The sequence below is a fragment of the Anser brachyrhynchus genome, assembly GCF_964034855.1.
Source record: "Anser brachyrhynchus genome assembly, chromosome: 1".
Lineage (NCBI taxonomy): Eukaryota > Metazoa > Chordata > Aves > Anseriformes > Anatidae > Anser > Anser brachyrhynchus.
In genome coordinates, this window is record NC_137694.1 from 80,572,024 (window position 1) to 80,587,820 (window position 15,797).

At 40.4% G+C, this 15,797-nt stretch overlaps 1 protein-coding gene across 5 annotated transcripts in view; it reads left to right on the plus strand.

Moving 5' to 3' along the window:
- Nucleotides 1-12,720: 12,720 nt before the first annotated feature.
- LOC308183349 (solute carrier organic anion transporter family member 1A2-like) overlaps nt 12,721-15,797 on the plus strand; it is a 53,090-nt gene continuing 50,013 nt past the window's right edge. For 2 of the 5 annotated variants that reach the window (XR_013942413.1, XM_080569271.1), the window contains exon 1: nt 12,721-13,314. Coding sequence is in view for 4 of the 5 variants with exons in the window: in XM_080569271.1 (XP_080425397.1) it covers nt 13,167-13,314 (148 nt within the window). In the remaining variant the exon portion in view is untranslated. The remainder of the gene's footprint in view (nt 13,315-15,797) is intronic. The other 3 variants (XM_080569264.1, XM_080569266.1, XM_080569265.1) reach the window with 3 other exon arrangements.

A 15,797-nucleotide genomic window follows, 5' to 3' on the forward strand; every position in this document is an offset into this window, starting at 1 on the left:
TCCTCCAGGCCACCTCCACCTGCTCCACTGGGGGCTCCTCCACGGGCTGCAGTGTGGAGATCTGCACCATGTGGGACCCATGGGCTGCAGGGGGACAGCCTGCTCCACCAGGGGCCTCTGCACAGGCTGCAGGAGAACTGCTGCTGTGTGCCTGGAGCACCTCCTGCCCTCCTTCTGCACTGACCTTGAGGGATGCAGGGCTGGTTCTAACTCCTCGCTCTCCCAGCTGCTGTTTTTTTTTTTTTTTTTTTTTTTTCCTTTCTTAAATCTGCTCTCACAGAGGCACAAACAACATTGCTTATTGGCTCGGCTCTGGCCAGCGGTGGGTCCCTTTCGGATCCGGCTGAAACAGGCCCTTATCTGACATGGGGCAGCTGCTGGACTGTTCTCACAGAGGCCACCCCTGCAGATCCCCTCTACCAAAACCTTGCCACATAAACCCAATACAGCCATATGGAGCTCTTTTAATTAATTGTTTACTTGTAAGTCACTTGCAGCTACTTTGGAAAATTAAACCTCATGAAAGCTTTTGTACTATTTCGCAAGTTTTGTTGTTTTTTAAGTGGACAATGTATTTATTTTTAACCTTCTGGTGTGAAGAGTCTGCTGATCTGCATGGGGAGTATTTTACCTCATTAATAGTATGATTTGTTGGGGTAAGATGTATTTGCCAAATAAAATGTTAGTGTAACACCCTATGGGTAACTGGGTTATTATTTCATTGGCTTGTGTAAATGCTAGCTTGTAAAAATGAAATCCTGGCATCTTCCCATTTCTCTAGAATTAACTGGACAACAGCAAATACCTAAGCAAACTCAAAATTTCTAAGTCTACCAAACATTCTGGAAATTTGTAAACTGTATAATGAAAATGAGAAAATCTGAGGCTTGCTGCTGCTGTGTCGTTCATCATCTTTCCTCCTTATTACTTTTTCTTGTACTTGTGGTATGACTCAATGGTTAAAGGTTTGTCCCCCATAGTTTCGGGGGGATATTCAACTGAATTGATGATGTCTTGGACAGTATGTGAGTTCTGAAGCTGGAATCCCCAAATTTCTGTCATGGCTTAATGAGGATCAAGAAGAATTGCAAGAGGTGTGTGAACCTATGTCTGCCTGTACATAGGTGCGCACCCTCAGTGATGCTTGGTCTAGTCAACATTGGGTTGGAGCCTCTCATCAGGGGGCAACTGCACCTCTTCATCAGGGCACAAGCCCTGGTAGACCAGTAATTTACTTTTCATTAGTGGGGCCTAAAATTTACCTTTTACTGTCACCAGCAATTACATTTGGCTGCCCAACCAGCTGCACACCAGAAACATCCTTGGCTTGGCACTGCAGGGACAAGCTGGAGGTCTATAGGCTTTGTTGTTAGTCTGGAACAATCTGTTGGTTAAGCTACCAAATGGCTACATAAATTGCCACCCTTGCCTGGGTAAGAGAGGGCAGATAGGAAAGTGTATGCTAGAGACTCGGAAGACCCAGAAACAGGGAATTCCCTGAACGCTATTGAAGTCCTGTGCAAGTCTTGTAGTTCCTAGCCACCTTGTAACCACACCGTGAATCAACCATGTTGAGATCAAAGTAATAGTTGGGATGGATGTATACCCAGGTACCCAGCAATGCCTCTGGGCTTAACCAGGATCCACTCAAGGAAAAGAGCATGGCTGTTTTCAGTATGCACAATGCAGTGATATACAGCAAGAATGTAAGCCCAAATATATGGGTAATTTGCAGTATAACTATAACCTATTTTGCTATTCTTTTTTTGTTATTCCTGGATATAATACCTTTCATTCTCATCCCATCGTCTGTGTGGTTAAAGCTTTCTTTCCACCCGAAACATCCTGAAATAGAGATGACATCATTTATCATTGCCCAGGGAAGCACTCTTGACAGTTCTATTCTGTTACCTCATTATTAGATCACAGTTGTGTCACTTCACATTAATTGTGCCTATCTGTGCCAGCCTGGATTAGTTCTGTAGGGGCAATTTACAGTATCGGGGTCGTTATGCTGCTCTGTTGCCAGCTACCGGCTTCTGCTTGTCACCTGCACTGCCCCTGGGCAGATTGTGACGTCTGAGGAGAAGGCTGACTCCAGATAGGTCAAGCACAGAGCCACCTCAGCAAATTGTCTGGTTCGCAATTCAGCTTTGGGAAGTGATATTCTTTCAGGAAAGATTTTTTTTTTCCATAGCATTATTTTTGTATGTGTGTTTGTCCCTTCCTTTTCTGCTTTCTAGCAATGGCTAAATAGCAAGTGTCACTCTGTCTCTTTGTTTCCTGGTGTCACAAACAATCGGAAATGATGTTCTCAGAACAATACTTTCTCTGAAATGTATATATTTTAAACTAGTCCTTTCAAAGTCAATGGAAATACTTCACTAGTAGGTCAGCAGAGAAGTAATGAACGAGATGTCATGAGAGCAGTCTCGCTCACTGGACAGTAGAGGGCACACCGTATTTCATAGGTCTCAGCCCTGTGGCATGTTGTACTGTGCAGATAGTCCTGCTAAATTAGCACTGTAGGGATTTTTCCTTCCCTAAACATTGCAGACTTTATAGGAACTGCTTAAGAGGTGCTTTATTGAATGTCACGGAAGTCAGGGTTGGTGTCCACAGAACTAGCAGCAGAAAGTGCTACAGCTCACCTTTTCCTCACTAAGCCCTACCCTAGTGCCTCACCCTGGCTTTGGGCTGAGCTCACATTTCAAAGGACACAATGGAACAAGTGGGTCAACACCAGCTTGTCCTGCAACCAGGTTTGATATTTCAAACTACATGTTCTCCTAAGTTCAGATCCTTTAGCCATGGGCCTAAGGAAGACACCTGGCCCCCATAGCCAGGGAGCCAGGACAGCTGGGATGCCTAGGGCATGGCAGGCAGGCTACTGCCCCAGTACTTTGGCAGGGCAGTGGCAGCAGCAGCTCCCATGGGGCAGTGCCGGGCAGGGGATGAGTTCATCCAGGGAGGCTGCTTGGGAGCAGCAAGTGGCAGGACTATGGTGCAGGTCCAGGAGCCCAGGTGAAGATTAGGCTGGGCACAGGCACACCTGCAGCATGGTGCAGGCAAGGCTGCAAACCCCAGGCTGAAGTGACATGTAGCACCAAGGCACAGGGTGGGCTTCCAGGGCAGGCCATTAAGGTCTCCTAGTGCTCTCTACTGCCTCCCCACCCATCAGGGTGTGCTGGTCAGAGCCATGGAACTAGGCTGAGGACCCTGAAGCCAGATGTGGAGAGGGAACTGCACCTCCCATGAGGAGTCCCAGAGGGGTAAGGGGGGATTGGAAAGCTGATCAGGGAGCCTGGGGTTGGTATGACTTGCAGGCAGGGTTCACCCTCACCCATAGACACAGCCCTATGCAGCTGTCAGCATGGAGAGGCTGTCTGGGGGTGGTGATGAGCCAGGTCCATCCAGGAAGTCCCATCACGAGACATGACTGTAGCAGAAGCCAAAGACCCATCCAGGAGCCAGGCACAACAAAGTTCAGGCCTGAGCATTAATAATAGGACTCCTGGGCAGAGGGTGTGGGGATGCACAGGTGAGGCCAGTCATGGGAATTAAAGACTAAGAGAATTTTTTTATCAGTACAACTAATCTGCGTATTTTAGTTCCTTATCAGTTCTTCCCAGCTCTTACTCATTTCCTGATTCTCCTGGTTATCCACATTGTGTAAAAGTTAGTTTGCTTTTGGGATGCCTTTTGGAGTTAGGCAATGAATTTCTGATGAAATCAAGTCCAGGTGTAGTGTTGGGGATAGTTTGCTGCAGGGGTTGCTGAACAGTGATATGACCCAACCACCAAATTGTTTTGCTGCTTTCCCCCTGCCAAGTCTAGCATCAACCCAGGAGGCTACTGGTAGTTTAGAGCAGTCAGAGATGCCCCTTCATCCCCCTACCTGTGGACCAGGATTTTTATCCTTTGTTTTTATCCTTCCAGGTCTGGAAGAAATGATAAATAGTATGTAAGTTAATTTTGTGGATAATGCTAAATCAATTGCTTCAAATCTCTTACTTCCACAGATCAGTTTTATTTGTCCATCCTAGCAATATTTCTGAAACTGGTTCCAGCAATGGTCTTCTGTTGATGTGGCCAGGAAGCTTAGCATATCAACAGAATTTACATAAAATCTTCACCAGTGATTTAGTCATGTATGTGTAATTCTCCCCAGGAGATTCTCATTTACAATAAAGATTTAACCTTTAATATTTTTTTTCAAGCTTTATTGTTTTCCTTGGCTTGTTTTGGAGGCACAAGGTAAGGAGAAAAAAATATCTATCCATACTGTGTGTTAACTGTTTTAAAAAGAATAGTTTTAAAAAACACAGCTTTTGATTCTTTCTTGCAAGCCTGTGATGTTGCCAGTGGTTCTGATACTAATAAGTTTTGATAGCTAAAACAAATAACATTTGGTCACATTTAACTTTATAGTTCCCTTATTGTAGTCTTGCCATGGAGCTAAACTTGTTTGTTGATAAATGAAACCATCAGAACAGAGACAGAAAGTTCTGTGTACTGCTTTATTTTTTATCATTTCTCCAGGGGCTTATGGTGAAAAACTGCAGTGCATATTATACGTTAGATTTCTTCTCTTCTCTGCTATTACAGATACCTTGCCATTACCAATTTCATTCAGTACATAATTTCTATGTAGTATTTTAAAACTCTGAAATCTTAAATGTGTTACATTACATGGCTTCTTACTACAACATAGAACACCACACTCTGCGATGTTATCTGTAATGTATGGCAAATCGGGGTATACACAGGTAATTCTATATATGGATATTTATAAAACGCTAACTGTAAGTTTAAAAGAATACAGTGCAACAGAAATAAAATACCATATACTTCCTCCTTGAGTGCATAAGTTCAGTAATACAGTGTTGGATCAAAGGCTCTTTCAGCCAGTCATCTAGTCTAACAATTACATGAACTCAGAGAAAGATATGGAGTGAACTTCCCCAGTGACATTTTCCAAGCTCTCCCAATCTCTGGTTAAGAAACTTAGAGAGCAAATGGTTACAACCCATTTATTTTTCTGCTTTTCACAGCTTTCTGTGTCAGTTATTTTTGTGGCATATTGTGGCCAATTTCATTTCAGGATCTCAAAATGCTTTACACATTTCACAAGTGGGCAGGTGATGGTAAGAACTCATACTATGATTTGTAGTTCTGGAAATGGAGCTTTAATTATCCTTAGTCCTCAGACTAAGGGGTGGAAAAAAGACAATATTCAGTTGTTTCATGTGTGACTTTCTTTTCATCTGTACAGAAATTATTTCAACTTACTCTAATGGAGGACTTTGTGAAATTGATACCACATGCTTTTGGCTGTTTGCAGAGGTGATAGAAATATTCTGTAGTGGCTGTAGATTTCTCACAAGATTGACACAGACCACATTATTCCTTACTTTAAGGGCTCAACTCTTGAACTCCGGTAAAGAAAATTATTTTTGGAATATTACCAAGTTTTGCATGGTTTATTTGCCAACATGTATCCATGGATAAATTTGAAGGTTGCACCTGAAAAAGCAGCACTGGGTGACGTTGAATTCAAACCAGACTGAATAAATGTTGCTATGAAGAGGGAAGTGCTGTTTTCCCCAAAGTAGATACATAGGTCTTCCATTTAACATCCAGAACTTCAATGACATTTGGTCTTCCTACCTCAAAGTTGATCTTCCTTCTCTGACCATGTTTTCTGACAGCAATGGCAGTGTAAATGCTGAACAGAGAAGTTTTTAACACAGGAGACGAGACCTCTGCAAGTGCCATGCACAGCTCAAATCTCGTTCTTGCAGGAGAACAGAATAACCCCAGAAATAACCCCTTGTGGAAGTAAATTAAACCGAATAAGATATGTAAGCACTGTATTTTTACACATGCAGGCCAAGAGATTACTCAGCAGATGTACTGGTTGAGACATCTTTGCAGCTAGTGATAAATTCTGGTACCTCCCTTACTTCTTCAGAACTGTGGACTTACTTATAAGAATCTAGTGGTTTAACTAAAAACTGTATGAAATAGCTGCTGGCTTTAATTGCACGGATTTAGATGGGTTGTAACTTACTTGTAGCATCTTTGTCTTTAGCACACAGATTCCAATAGGCAAATTGTATATTCTCACACACAAAGTTAAAAAACATTATAGGTCTATTATTTTTAAAATGTTCTAGTAAGTCTTAAAAATCATGATTCCAACAGCACAAGACTGAGGGTGCAAGGAAAATTAGGCTTAGTAACTTCATAAAATCTTCAGAAAGAACCTGTTATTTATTAAAATGTGACAGTTTCCTGTCTTCTGGCTTCTTAATTTCCAAGTGCAGAGCTTTCTATTTTTTTATTTTTATTTTTTTTAGGTTTATGAATCATGTGCAGAGAGAGAAACTCTTCTGCAGTTTTTTTTTACATTAGTCCCTTTTGATGAGTCATTTTAACACAGATGCTCTCATTTAATTCTGCTGGTGCATCAGAGGCTCAACTTGATCACAAGTTTTTGGAACATGAAATTTTTCTAATAGCAGGAAGCTGTCAGAATTGGTTTCTCCTTTGTCATATAATTTCTTTGAAAAGGTCAGTATGGCCCTATCTTCTGGGCAGAATTCATTAAATTATAAATATGTTGGTCAAGGTTTAAAATCAAAACCTTGTTTGACAGAATAACCACGACCTTAACAATCACTTTACCGGGATCAGAAAATATGGCCTTGTGTAAGTAAAAATAATAAGGACATTACTTTCAAAAATCGATATTTCACTAACATCTTTCAAGTTACATAAAATACATTACATTATTTTTTCCCTTTGTTTTTTATAGGTTTGTAAAATATTCTTAAGTAAATACAGAATCCCTGTGAATTTACTGGTGACAAAAATAAGGACTGAGCCAGGAGCATGAATCAGCACAGTTCTTTTGACTTCAAGCCGTTTCAGTTTACAAAGTCAAGGACCAATTTCTTGTTTGAAATGATCTATAATTTTCCTTTATATATATATGTGATTTCACAAGATATAGGTAGACTAAATAACATGTAATTTGTGGCCTGATTCTGACGGTGTTTACCTTACCTATATAGAGTACCCTTCAAAGATGGCCAAATGAAACCGAGAGAAACTGTCTTTTCCCTGTTCATGAATAAATATGCCTTTCTCCTTAAAAATATTTTTACAAATAAAGATACCCTTTCATATACACCAGTATTTCTTGTAGGACATTTTCTGCATTGACTTAGCAGTGTCCTTTTTAGTGTGGGTGAAGAGAATGAAAAGAGTAGTGTGCCTTAAATCTAGACAGAGACTTCTGTCAGTATTATTGGGCACCATAACGCCCTTGCTAATGAACACATTTTTCTGAGCAGGATTTCATCACATTTTGTAAAAGATTTGTCACAATACAGAAACCTATCCAATCTAGATCAATTCAGAAATGTGGTTTACCACAGCATGCATTCATAGAAATATTTTTTGAATAGTATTGCTTAGAAAATAAACCATATAGCTAGATAATTATTCCAATAAATAAATAGACTTATATTCATTCTGATCGGTCAGTATTGGGAAAAATGTATAAATCCAATGGTTGTTTATTGCTGCCTATATGGACCTGAGGGTTATAATTCTAGGTGTATCTCCAGTAATGAGAGTTTACTCAATGATAACCATGATCAAAAAAAAAAAAAGTATAATAAATTCAGTGGTGAAAATTCTCTTTTTTTCTCTCCTGCAGCCTGTTTGGCTGTAAGAATCCTGCTCAAAATCTCAGGCATGAAATAATATTTCTAGCTATAAGAGGTGCTAGATTGTCAGAAAGACAGTTTGCAGCAGTGCTGATGCATCATGTAGCTCTTTCAGTTTTTGGAGGGAAAAAAAGAGGCAAGAACACCTAGTAAAGTAGGTTCATCCAATACATAGCTTTTCAGTTCCATCATTTTGTTCTGTCTTATTTTCTTGTGTTTTCCAGAAAATTCAGTAAGTGAGATAGTGAAATAGTTTTAGAAGTGTTCTTGGTCTCTGAATGTCTATGTGAGTGGTAGGTATGCACATGTGAACATGGTGAAAGGATATCCATGTTCAGCTGAGTCCAAAAAAGGTATCAAATGTTTCCCAAATGAAAGGCATTTGGGTTAAAAAAAAAAGTCACTGTTTTAGTTAATGTGTAATCAGAATTGCGCTGCCAGATTATCATCCATCTCACCTGATGTACAAGTGTTTGGTGGAAAATTTTGGTCTCAATTGCACTTCATGAGATTCTTGGGAAGCAGTAGTTCTTGCTTTCTTTTTTTCCTCAGGAGGCACAAAAGTTTGTTCAAGGTCAGAGACAGCCTGTGAGCAGGAAGGAAATTAATTCCCACTAGTAAATTCTAGGTTGGTCTAAAGGAAGGTCTTAGTACTTGTAAACTGCCCCACCCTTGTCTCTTGGAGTAAAGAGCAGCCTAGAAGATTTAAACATGAAGCTGAAGGATCATGCCATTATTCTACATTCCCCTAAAAAAAAAGCTTCAGTCTAGAACAGGAATTGAAGATACAAAATAAAAAAAAAAAATAATAGTTGTTCTGTACACTTCTCATTTTTAGCCGGGTAAAAGATAAAGATGGAATCACATGCAGATTTCAACAAGTGTGGGAAAAGTGTGCAACAGGGAGCAACATTAGGGTTGAGGAAAGACAAGGAGCATCAGTGAAAGTAGGATTGTAGCTGAAGCAGAACTGAAAGCAGAATGAATAGAGGAAAAATACAGATCCCTCATAAGCACACATTGATTTTAACTATGTGGGTAATTGTATCCTGTTCAGTAGAGCTCTTTAGGATTGCTTTCAATTCAATGATTTATTTTTTTTTAATGCTTTGAAGATAACTAGCCCTTGTGGCCTGTGTTAAAGAGAGTGGATTATTTATTTCCTATGTGGTATGCAAGCTTTAACAAATGGCCCATTTTTGGTGAGATGCTAAGCATCCATAGCTGTGGATTTCTTGTGTAATTCCTGTGAATTTCAGTTCTGAATTTAAAACTATCCAGATTTTTGTTTTCTTCGAGCAGGAAGCAAAGCGAATTGGGCTTTGTCATTGCTCATTCTTTCATTGAATGCCCTAATGAAGTTGTCATGAGCACTGAAACTTCAAGTAGTTAATATTACTGCCAAGTAGTTAAAAATAGTCTCAGTGTCTATGTTTTGGAGCAGGAGAATTTTCCTTTTAATTTATCAGTCACAGTGACCATGGCTCATTATTGTGTTTTATGGGAAGATTTAGAACATTTTCCATTTAGATGGAGTCTGCTCCTATAGTTGAATAGAACAGAAGTTCAATATGTATTATGAATGTGTGAAGTTTATATGCAACTGGAGAGCCTAAGATGCATTAAGCATTGAAATAATCAGCTTCGAGGAAGTTGAATACTTGGCCAAGTTCTGCAGAAGACCTCAGAGTACAAAAGATGCTGTCTTTTAGCTGAACTAAAGCTCTAGGAGTTGGGAAGAAAACCCAACGATCTTATCAAATTGTGAATTTCTCAATTTGAAAAATAAAGTTAATCTCCAAAGACAATATATTTGACAGATACCACCATGAACAAGTTAAAAAGCTGTACAGTTTTAGTTTTGTAGTTCCTCTGTTAGTGTTGCTCATTAAATTTCCATAGTGAACCAAATCAATCCCTGAAACAAAAAATAGTATGAAGCTATTTCTATCAAGAATAATTGGCTATATTTTCCCTCAAATGGGCTGAGTCATAAGATAAAACTCTGCTGACATACTGATAATGTAAATCTCTTTTTATGGAAATACATACTTCTACATGTGGGACTTGAGCATTTTAGATTTGAGGAACAAGTATGCTCCCTTCCAATTGCCTTGGGCACTTTTGGGGTGGAACTTTTTGTCTTATGATGTTGACTAATTTCTTTAGTTTTATTCCCCAATACAAGATACATCATAGTCAGAATTGTATTCCTGATAGTACAGAGCTCTTTAGCACCTATCATTATGATTTATGCCTGCAAAATAATATGTACTCTGTGGTATGGTAGAAATTATTTCAGAATCCTGTCTGGCTGAAGTGCTGCTTGTACTTCTCCATTTTTTTTTTTCTGGTTTCCAGAACTTAGCATGGTCTACATAAAAGCATTTCTTTGCCATAGGTGATTGCTTGTGAGCTTTCTGATTACTGCTTTCTATATCCTCTGCATATCTGTTCCATTCTCACTTTTCTTAACCTGCCCCCAGGGTATTCAATTAGACGGTCTCTGGGGTATCTTTCTGTGTCCAAACTGCCATCTGAAGAATTATATAAAGATCCTCAATTTCTGCTTTTTTTTTTTTATTAGTTTCTCCTTTGACTAGCTCACCTACTTTTTATATGATTGTTTTCTTTTTATTAAGAGCTATATATAACATCTACTAACATTTCATTGCCAAGGTTTTTTTTTTTTTCTTCCTCTTTTTTCCTATGTCTAATGTAAGCTATGAACATACATAATATCAAGGGTTATTTTCATTCCTCACATCCCTCATAAATGATGCACACCATAGTACTGAGCTACAGGAGTCTTTAGTCCTTTCCACTGTTCTTTTCCATCACTGTGGCTTTTATTCTGTGTTTTGCCACTCTTTTATGTATTCTAAAAAACAAAGGAGTGTCACTGCAATAATTAGGTTACTCAGTGGCTGAAGGCATTTTACAGCAGTAGCAATATTATTTCCTACCCTCTCTCCCCCAGCTCAGCCTTTCCACTGATTGTGCTAGTTCCTGTTCACCTGATACCTGTAGCCATCAGATATGAACATCTTTAGAGTTTTTGTTTGTCCTGTACTTAATACAGCTTGACTCTTATTAATAAATCAGTAATGATAGAATATCCTGAGTTGGAAAGGACCCATAAGGGTATTTGAGTCCAACTGCTGGGTCTCGTCAGGACCACCCAAAAACCAGACCCTATGTCTGAGAGTGTTGTCCAAACACTTCCTGAACTCCGACAGGCTCAGTGCTGTGACCACTTTCCTTGGGAGCCTGTTCCAATGCCCGACCACCATCTTGGTGCAGAACCTTTTCCTAACACCCAGCTTGACCTTCCCCTGTCCCAGCTCCATGCCATTCCCTTGGGTCCTGTCGCTGTCCCCAGAGAGCAGAGCTCAACGCCTGCCTGTCTGCTTCCCTTGTGAGGGAGCTGCAGGCTACCATGAGGCCTCCCCTCAGCCTGCTCTGCTCTGGGCTGAACAAACCAAGAGACCTCAGCCACTCCTCACACATCATGCCCTCTAGACCCTTCACCATCTTTTTAGACCTCCTTTGGATGCTGTCTGATAGTTTTATGTCCTTCTTATCTCGTGGCAGCCAAAGCTGCACACAGGACTTGAGGTGAGGCCGTACCAGCACAGAGTAGAGTGGGAATATTATGTTGATTCTTATTGCTGCATTTCATCTAGGGAGCCAGTTTGTTCATCTGTGTCAAATCTGTTGTTAAGTACAGAATCATTAAGGTTGGAAAAGACCTTCAAGATCATCTGGTCCAACCATCACCCTACTACCAATGTCACCCACTAAACCATGTCCCTAAGCAGCAGGCCCAACCTTTCCTTAAACACCCCCAGGGACAGTGGCTTCACCACCTCCCTGGGCAACCCGTTCCAATGCCTGACTGCTCTTTTTGAGAAGAAATGTCTCCTGATTTCTAACCTAAACTTCCCCTGGTGCAACTTGAGGCCATTCCCTCTAGTCCTATAGCTAGTTACCTGTGAGAAGAGACTGACCCCCAGCTCCCCACACCTTCCCTTCAGATAGATGTAGAAAGCAATAAGGTCTCCCCTGAACCTCCTCTTCTCCAGACTAAACAACCCCAGTTCCCTCAGCCACTCCTCATAGGACTTGTGTTCCAGGCCCTTCACCAGCTTCATAGTCCTTCTCTGGGCATGTTCCAGGGCCTCAATGTCCTTCTTGCACTGAGGGTCCCAAAGCTGAACACAGTACTCAAGGTGCAGCCTCACCAGAGAAGAGCACAGGGTTAGGCTGAACCTTAGTTCAGCCAGAAAAGCTTACTTAATGCATGAGTTCATTTGAAAAGAACAAAAATGGAAGGTTGGAAGACTGCCTCTTTGAAAAACAGAGCCACAGTGTTAACAAACTGGTAACCTGGGCAAAGTGGTTCATCACTCAGAATGAGAGGACGATCCTCAGGCCTGGCCCTGATGCCCATGGACTCTGTCCATGGAAGCACTGAGGATAATTCCCAACTGCTCTCCAGGCAGAGAGAAGGAGGCAAAGGAAAGTGGAGATCATTGTACTCTGGCAGATGAATAGCACGCTGTGGACTAAAGCATGCTTTACTCTCTGCTTTTGTCATCTACCTGGTAGTTTTAGCTGGCCAGAGGTTTCATAGCATGCAATGAAAAGCCATAGCTGCAATAATGCCATCAGCTCCAATTTTCATGTGAAAAAAGTGGCTAAGCAGGCTTCTCTGACTCCATTTTCACCACATTTGGGGTGTCAGTGAGGAAGCATTCTTTCTTCTCTCCAAGTAGTTTGCCCTTGTCTTTGTTTTCCAGAGGTTTCATTCTATAGAAATGCCCTTCTGCTGACTTGTAAGAGCCGCCTCATGGCATTATTGCAAATGGGCCAAAGGCATACATGTATGTGTGTGTGTGTATTAACTCATTCACGATCTCAGCATCTGCCACTGTGAAACTTATTAAGCACAGACCTTCACCTTCTTTGCTGATGCTGTTGCTTATAGAAACTGCAACTATATTAATTCTGAGGGCATTTCTTGCACTGTGTAAATGAATTATTAGGCTCTTTTACACGTTATGTTAATGAGATAGAACCTCAGCTCATCAATTTGGTGTTTTCTTCTTGGCAATAAGCATGCTGTTACGTTAGGAATTTCTTTATTTGTGGTGAATTAAAGAACAAAACAAAACAGATTACAAAACATCACCAGGGATTGTGAAAGTGGCATTTTGCTGCCCAACTTGTAAAATTTTTGGCTAATGCCTAGAGGAGAAGTAGAGTGTATATTTTTTCCTTAGGACTTTTCTGCTCATTTTGTCTTTCATCTTGTATGACCACCTCCTTTCAAGGGCAAACAAACTTGGCTGTCTTCCTGGGCTTGCAGCTGCTTTTGTAAGTTTTCTTTGAAAGAGAGGAGAGCAGCTTGAACACTGAATTTGGATGTTGCTGCTCTGCTGGAGAGGGTGGACTTGGGTGGGGGAGCAGAGAAGTAAACTCTGCAGTTCTGGGGCTGTCAGGAGTCAGTGCGGGGCTGCAGTTCGTGGGCAGACAACTCTAGCTCATCTATCAGGTGCAGCCTGGACCAAGGGTGAGTGTGGATGGTAATCAATACCCCATGGATTGCCAATGAGAAACTGGCTGTGTGCTGATGATGTGGAGGTAAAAGGGAGGAAGAGATTCATTCTGGTAGTTGGGGTACTATGAGGGTACTGGGTCCTTCTGCATTGCCATCGTATCTATCTATCTATCTATCTATTTATCTATTTATTTGTTTTAGGTTAAGGCATAACAGTTTTATTTGTTGTATGGCTTCAGCTGCGTAATTGTATTCAAGTGGCAAGCCACTTTCTGTTTACTTTCGGTTCCTTAGGCAGTAGTATCCGATCACAGCAAAATCGTATTCTCAGTGGTATTTGAATCTTTCAAGTATCGTATCTGTGCTGAGATACAGCATAGCAGGATAGCTGCCATCAGCCTCTGGAACAGTATGGATGCTAAGAGGCTGGAAGGACAGGAGAGCAGGGGCCTTGCCAGTACTGGGGAGCCAAAGGTTTGGAAGTATTGGGTACTTATAGGTATGGGCAGGCTAAGCAAAGGTCATTATAAGGCGTAGGAGGTGAATGGGGCTAAGGGGATGGGGAAGGGATCTAAGGGATCTTCATAATAGAGCTGAAATGGGAATCTTGCAGCTGAAGAAGAGAAGAGGTCCTGACTTCTGATGTCTCAGGGGTTGTGTAGAAAGAGAAAGTCTGGAGTCTGGCTGGCCCTACTGCTGATTGAGAATGACCTTGCCCTGCTCCCTAATGCTCAAGGGGAAAAAATGAGAGCTCTGAGGGAGCAGAGCTGTTGCTGTGACCTTCCTAAGTGTCTCATCTCAAGTGTGCCAGTGTCCTACCCACAAGCGGTACTTCCATGTTCTCAATATTCTCCCCCCCCCCCCTTTTTTTTTTTTAATTCAGTAAAGGATTGGGAGACAACTTGCTATTTTTCCTTCTACCCTCATAGAAGTCCTTTTTCTATTTCCTTTAGTACTCTTAGTAATAGGATGTGTCACGTTATATTCAGAACTAGGTGGTATAAGATCTCCCGTCTATATGCGGGGATGCTGCTGAAACTAACCTTTTCGTAAGTTATCTTTGTTTTAAGAAGAGGAAGGAGTGAGAGCACTGGATAGAAGCATTCAAGCAATGCAAGACAGATTGCAGCAAGCTCAGGATGTGGAGATCAAACCTCCTGCAAAGCAATGGTTAGGGGAAAAGTTATGTGCAGGGTGGCAGGAGAAGTGTGACATTTCCATAGGAGTGTACCATGTGATGTAATACTATTTACTGCAAACTGGGGAAAGGTAAGTGCACTAGGAGTGTTCTGTGGCTGCAACAATACCTTTTAATGCCTTAAAAAGTAAAAACATTAAAAAGGAGGTGGGAAAAAAGTACATGGGTTTAAAGAGCACATATATAAGAGAGTGATGTAGCACATACTACAAAAGGTTAAACAGATGATGTATTGGGTGGTAACAAGTGATAGAGACATAAAAATATTTATGCTTTACTGTATATCTGTGCATTTGGGCTTTATTGAGACACATTTTGTACTGAAACTTCCCCTGGTATGTGACGCACATGACTTTTTGTTTATCCAGACTTTTAAGTTCAGCTTTGCTTTGAAGAGTTGATCTGGCAAAATAGCATCTTGGTAGACTTACATGGATTTGAATGTCAAACTTACTCTATTTGCAAAGGAGAAATCCAAGATACTTTGACATTCCAAACTGCTGTAGATAACAAATCTTTTTGCCCAAAAGAAATGTCTATATCAACAGATTGACATATCACCAGTGTAATTTTTATTTTATTATATATAATAATATATTACTTATATTTATTTATTTACTTTCTTGCCTGCTTCTAGCTGCAGCACAATGGCTGGGTGTTCATGTAAGAGCAGTGTTTTTTAGGTTTCAGAGTGAACCACAATGGAAAACAATAAGGCAGGTACACTCTTTATGACTTCATCAGATTGAAACAACAGGTGTTTGTTTCAAGAGAGATTACACAGATTCCAAGGCAAAGGGTGGCACACATCAAGCATGTAAAATTAGTTTGCAATTTGTGCCAGCTTACTTAGTGGATAACTTGATTTCAGTTATAGGATATGATTATGCAAACTTTAATTAAAAAAAAAGTTTTATAGGATATAGAAAACACAAGAGAAACTGATGTCAAAGTGATTTGTTCTGGTTCTCTAGTTCTAATGGTAATACAACCAACAAACTAAATAATCTTTTTTATTTTTTTATTTTTATTTTTTTATTGTCAGTGAATATACATCGAATGCAGCTGTCTGGATTAAAAAAAAAAAAAAAAAAAAGAAAAAAAAAGTCCAGATCACTTTTGATTAGAATTGTACTTCAAATTGTTAGAATGTGATGGATGTGTTTGGATGAGGTGGAAGTTTGCAGTTAGGTTTAGATTTCTTTTCTGAGCAATTTATAACCTTAGCATTAGTCAGATACCCAATCTCCAGTCTCTTTCAGGATATATAAATAAATGTAGTGTAATATATGAGCAG